We start from the raw sequence: 8,180 nt of genomic DNA on the forward strand, positions 1-8,180 counted from the left end.
TAAATCTTGATGAATGCCATTACTGGTTCAAACCCCCACAACTGACAATGGCCTGAATGGCTAGTATATACCACGCAGACCAGTGTCAGAACTAAGAGCAGGTAAGTTTTTATTTTCATGGTATTTGTAAAGCTCTTGCTCTTTGCCAAGTTCAAGATACCACTTGATCAGGTTGATAAGGTTGGACACAGTCCCTGTCCCATAAAGAGCTCCCAGTCTTAATCCCCGGTTTGCAGATGATTGAACGAGGCACAGAGAAGTACAGTGACTCACCCAAGGTCACACAACAGATACATGGCAGAGCAGGGATTAGAACCCAGATGATTCTAACTCCCAGGCCAGTGCTCTATCCACTAGGCCTCACTGCATCTCGGAGGGAATGCATCCCCCACTCCAGGACTTTCTCCAGGGCAGCCTTCACATCCCTGTTTCTCAGGAGGTAGATGAGGGGGTTTAGGGTGGGGGGCACTGGGGTGCAGAACACGGACACCAGCAGGTCTATGGCTGAGGGCTAGTCTGAGGGAGGCTTAAGATACGCAATGGAAGCCATAGAGAGGACAACAGTGAGGACGGCGAGGTGGGGCAAGCAGGTGGAGACGGCCTTAGCCCGGCCCTCGGTTGTCGGCATCCTCAGCATGGCCCAGCAGAGGCGGATGTACGAGGTGACAAAGAAGACAAAGGAGAATGAAGTACAAACAAACCCAGAGGCCAAACTGAAATTAAAAATCACTTGAGTCTCAGAACATGAGACCATCAGCAAGAAAGAGGCGTCACAGAAGAACTGTGGAGCTACAGGGGACCCACAGAAGGGCAGGGAGAATGATCCTGCCATGTACATCACCCCAAACATACCCGCGCCGAGCCAGGAAGAGATGGCAATCTTTACGCAGGCTGCTCGGTTTATGGTGACATCATAGCACAGTGGGAGGCAGATTGCCACGTAGGGGTTGTAGGACATTACCGTGAGGATGACCAGTTCCGCACCAACTAACTTAATAAGTGCATTAAAAAAATAACAAAATCACGAAGAAGACCTGTGCTACACAGCCCAGGCAAAAGATGGATCACGTTTGGGTCGGATTGTGGATGGAATTTGGGACGATGATGGAGATGAGGCAGAGATGATTATGATGATGATGGCATTTGTTAAGCGTTTACTATGTGCAAAGCACTTCTAAGCGCTGGGGGATGCAAGGTGATCAGGTTGTCTCACGCGGGGCTCACAATCTTAATCCCCATTTTACAGATAAGATAACTGTGGCTCATAGAAGTTAAGTGACTTGCCCAAGGTCACATAGCAGACATGTGGAAGATCCGGGATTAAAACCCATGACCTCTGACTCCCAAGCCCGTGCTCTTTACACTGAGCAACGCTGCTTCTCTAAGATCGACAAAGGAGAGGTTCTTGAGGAAGAAGTACATGGGGAATGTGCAGGCGTCGGTCGAGGGCGGTGACTGCAACGATGAGGAGATTTCCCATCAGGTCCACCAGGTAGACCAGGAGGAACAGCGCAGAGTGGACCGGCTGCAGCTCCCGGACCTCTGAGAACCCCAGCAGGAGGAATCTGGTCACAGTGGTGATGCGGGTCGTGTTGTGGTAGAATCTGTGGACTATCCAAGGAAGCTCAGAGAAGGGGCATAATTTACAGAAAGGAATCTGAAAGAAACAAAAAAAAAATCCATTTGGAGTTTCAGCACCCAGCTTTCTCCTATCTCAGCTTCTGCTCCCCGACTTCAGCATTCAGATTTCACAGGGATTTTAGGAAGGCTCTGGAGCTGCAGAATGGGATCTGAGGTCATAGTCCCTTGGTGACCTGCTCGGGAAATACATTTTTTATGGTATTTGGTAAGCACTTACTATATGTCAAACACTGTTCTAAGCACTGGGGTAGAAACAAGCTAATCAGGTTGGACACAGTCCCTGTCCCACATGGGGCTTACAGTCCAAGTAGGAGGGAGAACAAGAGGGCTGGGGCACAGAGAAGTGAAGTGATTTTTCCAAGGCCACACAACAAGCATTTTACAGAGCCGGGATTAGAATCCAGGTCTTCTGACTCCCAGTTCTGTGCTCTTTCCACTAAGGCATGCTGCTTCTGCATTTCTGAAATTATCATGTTTTGTGTGCATCGTTATGGCTCTGTGATAGTACACATTTTAGGGAATGTTATGCATGATTGTGGCTTACACAAAAGGTGTATTGGCAAATGTCTGGATATCCATAGAACCATCAAGGATACCTAAAGTCCCACATGCTCACCTGTGTTCATGAATATAAAACTCTAGTATATCAATCAATCAATGGCATTTATTGAGCACTTACTTTATGCAGAGCATTGTATTAAGTGCTTTGGAGAATACAGTACAAAAGAATCTGTTGACATGTTCCCTGTCCATAACGCGTATAAAGCCTAAAAGGGGAGATAAACATTAACACAGATAAATAATTATTTATTCAGTGCTTCCTCCACGTCAAAGAACTTAGCCAACAGCTGGGGTTGGTGCTGGGTAATCAGATTGGACACATGGCCTGTCACACTCAGGGTTCACGATCTAAGAGTTGCAGAAAGCAGGTATTCATTCAATCGTATTCATTGAACACTTACTGGGTGCAAAGCACTGCACTAAGTGTTTGAATCTAATCTCCTTTTTAAGAATGCAGAAACCCACACGCCAGAGGTTGAGTGTCCTAAAGTCATATACTATGTCAGTGGCAGGGCTGGGATTAGAATCAGCATGGCTCAGTGGATAGAACATGGACCTGACAGTCAGAGGTACCTGGATTCTAATCCCTGCACCCCCACCTGTCTGCTGTGTGTCCTTGGGCAAGTCATTTATCTTCTTTGGATTTCAGTTCCCTCATCTGTAAAATGGGGATTGTGTCCTACCTATCTTGTATCTAATCTAGAGTAATACAGTACCTGGCACATAGTGAGCATTTAACAAGTACCATTTAAAAAAAACCCAAAAGAAATCTGGGTCCTTTCCATATACATGCACACACCTAAACTCATATATACACAAACATTCACTGATAATCTTGTTTGAATACAGATGAACACTCACAGTGCATACTTCTTCATTTCCTCCTCTGCTCAGAATCCTAAATATATACACACATAATGCCAACTCATACACACATTACTTTAAACACATGATCTTACAGATGCATTCTCATAGGTAAACACCTCCTATTAATCACAAATACATTCATGTGTTCGCACAGACACACGAAAACACCAACAAACTTACACACAGATACAGAAACACACACATTCATTCATTCATTCAATCGTACTGATTGAGGGCTTATTGTGTGCAGAGCACTGTACTAAGCGCTTGGGAAAGTACAATACAGCAATACATCTACATACTTGTTCTCCCACAAATAAAAACTTTCATAGTTCCAAGCCCTGCTATATTTTCCCTTTCGTGTCTGGGAATTTCCATTTTTTGAGAGTGGGTGGGGAAAGACAGATCCATTTCCTTCTGTCAGGGCTTGCACCCTGTCCCAAACTAACACCCCCTGAGAGATAGTCTCAGACGATCGACAACTCAGCCTGCTGCTGTCGGGCTTCCCAAGAGAAAAATGAATAAAAGATAGGATCCTAGTTCAGGGCAGGTATCTTCTCCATGAGAAAACTGGTGAACCCGTATTCACCTCGAAGAAACCGTCTGAGATTTTCATCAGGGGAGACTTCTCCTTTAGAGATAGCATGAGCTAGTGGTAAGACTACAGGACCTGGGTTCTGCTACCAGCTCTGCCATTGGCAGTCCTTAGGCACTTCACTGCACCTCTCTGGACCTTGGTTTCCTTCTCCATAAAATGGGATACTGCCCCAGCTCTCTTATTGCTTGGCTCTTGAGTGGCAGAAGGCCTGTCCTGTTCATCCTGTATCTGCCCCACCCGTTGGCTCATAGTAAGCCCCTAATAAATGTCCCAAACAGAAATATCACTTTGAGGTCAGGAAATTGGACGGATTCATTTTCTCCTCTATTTTTGCCACCATTCCCCCGATTCATACTCACTGGAACGATCTAGGGTTAGGGTTTTCTGCTGTTCCTGGATTCCCACCTCTCCTTTTCTCTTCTTGCACATTGGTGGCTGTGACAGGAAAGTCTTTGTGAGATAAATTGTCCTGAATGTTCCCCCAAAGACTTCACGGTACCCTTAAAGCAGCTGCTGTACCGGGCAGGGTTGGGTAGGGGGCCCCACCGGGAGGACCAGCCCTGAGCTCTGCCTGAAAGGCCTTGTTACCTGGGAAACCCCGGAGCCAGTTGGTGGCATCATCCCTGAGGTTCAGCAGGGTTCAGACTGTGCCACGAGTGTTATTTCCCGCACCCATGTTGCCCTGGGGCATTTGAGGGTAGCCATGGACCTTGATTAAGACTGGACAGTCTGCCTTTCAATCAATCAGTGGTATTTATTGATCACTTACTGTGTGCAGAGCACTGTAAGAAGCTCTTGGGAGAGTACAATACAACAGAGCTGGTAGAGAGGTTCCCTGCCTAGAGCTTACAGTCTAGAAGAGGAGACGGATATTAAAATAAATTATGGATATGTACACAAGTGTTCTGGTGCTGAGGGGGGAGTGAGTATGAAGTGCTTTAGTGATACAGATCTGAGTGCAAAGTGACGTAGAAAGGGGAAGAAGTAGGGGAAATGAAGGTTTACATAGGAGAGGCCTCTTGAAAGAGACGTATTTTTAATAAAGCTTTGTAGGTGGAGAGAGTTGGCAGCAGCATGGGATAGTGAAAAAAGCACAGGCCTGGGAGTCAGAAGGACTTTAGTTCTAAACCCAGCTCCGCATTGAGGCTGATGTGCCACCTTGGGCAAGTCACTTCACTACTCTGGGCTTCAATTATTTCATCTGTAAAATAGGAATTAAGATGGTGAGCTCATGTGGGACATGGACTGTGCCCAACCTGATTAGCGACTTGGCACATAGTAAGTACTTAGCAAATACCGTAAAACGGGAGTGTTAGTCTATTGTACATGAAGGAGGATGGAGTTCCAGGCCAGAGCAATGATCTAGATAAGAGATCAGTGCTGAGACAGACGAGACTGAAGTACAATAAGTAGGTTGACAGAGAAGCAAAATATGCAGATTGGGTGTAGTAGGCAATCAGGGAGGTAAGGTAGGAGGAGGTTAGGTGGTGATAAGGAGTTTCTGTTGTTGTGGAACTGGATAGACAACCACTGAAGGTTTTTGAGGAGTGGGGAGATGTGAATTGAATGTCACTTTAGGACAGTGGAACGAAAAATGGACTGGAGTGGGAAGAGACAGAAGGCAGGGAGGTCAACCAGGAGACTGATGCGGTAATCAAAGCACGATAGGATAAATGCTTTGGTACATGTATTGGTAGTTTGGATGAAGAGGAGAGGGCAGAATTTTATCAATGTGGTTCATATAGAACTGATAGGAGTTTGGGCCAGATTGAATATGTGGGTAGAATGAGAGTGGTGAGTGGAGGATAATGCCAAGGTTATGGGTTTGAAAGACAGAAAGGATAGTGGCGCTGTCTACAGTGATGTAATAGTCCGAAGGACATATTTTGGGTGGAATAAATTTAAAGTGTTAATAAATTTGAATAAATTTGAAATATTGATGGGACATCAAAGTAGAGATATGCTGAAGACAGTAGGAAATGCAAGACTTCAGGGAAGGAGGAAAGTAGCATGACCCAGCAGGTAGAGCACAGGCCTGGGAGTCACAAGAAATTGGTTTATAATCCCAGCTCCACCACTTGTCTGCAGTGGAATTTGGGGAAGTCACATTGTTTCTCTGTGCCCCAATTACCTCATCTGTAAAATGGGGATTAAGACTTTGAGCCCCATGAGGGACATGGACTGTGTCTAACCTGATTATCTTGCATCTACCCTAGCACTTAGTACAGTTCCTGGCACATAAGAAGTGCTTAACAAACATCATTTAAGAAAAAAAGGAGAGAAATCTGGCCTGGAGAGGGAGATTTGGGAAACATCTGTGTAGAGGTGTTAGCTTGGTCCAGTCAGATGGTGGCAGAGCCAGGTTGTGAGGTGGTCGTAGAGCAGAACAAGAAGTACCATGGCCTAGTCGATAGAGCACGGGCCTGGGAGTTAGAAGGTCATGGGCTATAATCCAAGCTCCACAACATGTCTGGTATGTGACCTGGGCCAAGTCACTTCACCTCTCTGTGCCTCAGGTACCTCATCTGTAAAATGGGGATTAACTTGTATCCCCCACAGCACTTAGAATAGTGCTAGGCACATAGTAAGCACTTAGCAAGTACCATTATTATTATTATTTTTATCAAATACATTATTATTATTATTATTATTCATCTATTTTGTTAAGATTGTGAGCCCCATGTGCAACAGGGACGGTGTCCAACCCGATTAGATTGCATCTACCCCAGTGCGTAGAACACTGACACATAGTAAGCATTTAACTAATACCATTAATATTGTCATTAATAAAATACCTCATCTGTAAAATAGGGATTAAGAAAGTGAGCCCCACGTGGGACCAAAGTACCTTGTATCTACCCCAGCACTTAGAACAGTGTCTGGTACGTGGAAAGCACTTAACAAATACTATAAAAATAGCATGAGTGTAGAGAGAGTCAGGTGGAGGGGCAGCCCTTCTCGTTCGTATTTATTGAGCGCTTACTGTGTGCAGAGCACTGTACTAAGCGCTTGGGAAGTACAAATTGGCAACATATAGAGACAGTCCCTACCCAACAGTGGGCTCACAGTCTAGAAAGGGGAGACAGAAAACAAAACAAAACATATTAACAAAATAAAATAAATAGAATATGTACAAGTAAAATAAATAAATAAATAGAGTAATAAATACGTACAGACATATATACATATATACAGGTGCTGTGGGGAAGGGAAGGAGGTAAGGCGGGGGTATGGAGGGGGGAAGAGGGGAAGAGGAAGGAGGGGGCTCAGTCTGGGAATGCCTCCTGTAGGAGGTGAGCTCTCAGTAGGGCCTTGAAGAGAGGAAGAGAGCTAGCTTGGCCGATGTGGGGAGGGAGGGCATTCCAGGCCAGGGGGATGACGTGTGCCGGGGGTCGACGGCCGGACAGGCGAGAACGAGGCACGGTGAGGAGATTAGCGGCAGAGGAGTGGAGGGTGCGGGCTGGGCTGTAGAAGGAGAGAAGGGAGGTGAGGTAGGAGGGGGCGAGGTGATGGACAGCCCTGATTCCGAAGGTGAGGAGTTGGCGATGTAGCAGCTGTAGGGTATTGTCTTGAGTACAGACAAGTATGAAGCAGCAAAAAAACTGATTGGGAAATGCTGGGTGGCACAGCCTTGGAGTATATCAAGCTGTTATTGGTTAAGGAGTTGAGGATAGATTTGGGGACAATGATGGAGATGTAACAGGCATCTATGAAGGATAAGTGCCTGAGGAATAAATACATGGGGCTGCGGAAGTGCCAGTCGAGGACGGTAACCGCAATGATGACGAGATCCCCCTTCAGGGCCGCCAGGTAGAACAGGAGGAACAACATATCGTAGACCAGCTGCAGTTCCTGGGAGCCTTCCGAGAATCCCAGGAAGACTAATCCTGTCACCGTGGAGACATTGGTCATTTTCTAGGGGAATCTGTGGATTGCCCGAGGAGGCACAGAATTAAGGATAATTAGAATAAGAGGTTCACCACTTTGAATTTCTTGCCTCCATCTCATTTTCTGCCCCCGAATTCAATGGTTCAAAAAGCAGCATCCGGTTTTCAGAAGGACCTGTGAGGTGGGAGGATCAAATGGCTTTGGAGAAATGGGGGTCAGAGGCGTCTTCTTTCCCCAACACCTGCTAAGAATAATAATGTTAATAATGGTATTTATTAAGCACTCACTATGTGCGAAGCACTGTTCTAAGCACTGGGGGGATACAAGGTGATCAGGTTGTCCGACGTGGGGCTACAGTCTTAATCCCCATTATACAGATGAGGTAACTGAGGCACAGAGAAGTTAAGTGACTTGCCCAAAATCACACAGCTGACAATTGGCAGAGCTGGGATTTGAACTGGTGACTTCTGACTCCAAAGCCTGGGCTCTTTCCACTGAGCCACGCTGCTTCTTTGCTAACATGCTCAGTAACTCTATTTCTGCTGATTCCTTTTTTGTGTGTGCCACTATGGTTCCCTGATATTGTTTTGCATCTCAGTGACTTGAACAAAGAAGCGGATTGGCC

The 8,180-nt window shown here is 46.0% G+C and overlaps 1 protein-coding gene across 1 annotated transcript; it reads right to left on the minus strand.

Annotated features, from left to right (window-relative positions):
• Nucleotides 1-511: 511 nt before the first annotated feature.
• LOC119922722 (olfactory receptor 14A2-like) lies at nucleotides 512-7,579 on the minus strand. The gene is made up of 4 exons (XM_038742405.1): nucleotides 7,295-7,579; nucleotides 1,499-1,657; nucleotides 853-991; nucleotides 512-789 (listed from the first exon to the last, which is right to left on the minus strand). Exons 1-4 carry the CDS (start codon nucleotides 7,577-7,579, stop codon nucleotides 512-514), a joined length of 861 nt encoding a protein of 286 aa, XP_038598333.1.
• Between the last annotated feature and the right edge of the window lie 601 nt (nucleotides 7,580-8,180).

Source organism: Tachyglossus aculeatus, unplaced genomic scaffold, assembly GCF_015852505.1.
Source record: "Tachyglossus aculeatus isolate mTacAcu1 unplaced genomic scaffold, mTacAcu1.pri scaffold_122_arrow_ctg1, whole genome shotgun sequence".
NCBI lineage: Eukaryota > Metazoa > Chordata > Mammalia > Monotremata > Tachyglossidae > Tachyglossus > Tachyglossus aculeatus.

Coding starts and splice junctions, on each gene's coding strand:
- LOC119922722 (XM_038742405.1), bottom strand. CDS start 7,579: ATGACCAATGTCTCCACGGTGACAGGATTAGTCTTCCTGGGATTCTCG. Junction 1,658..7,294: donor GCTTGATATACTCCAAGGCT/GTGCCACCCAGC, acceptor TGTTTCTTTCAG/ATTCCTTTCTGTAAATTATG. Junction 790..852: donor CTCTTCCTGGCTCGGCGCGG/GTATGTTTGGGG, acceptor GGTCCCCTGTAG/CTCCACAGTTCTTCTGTGAC.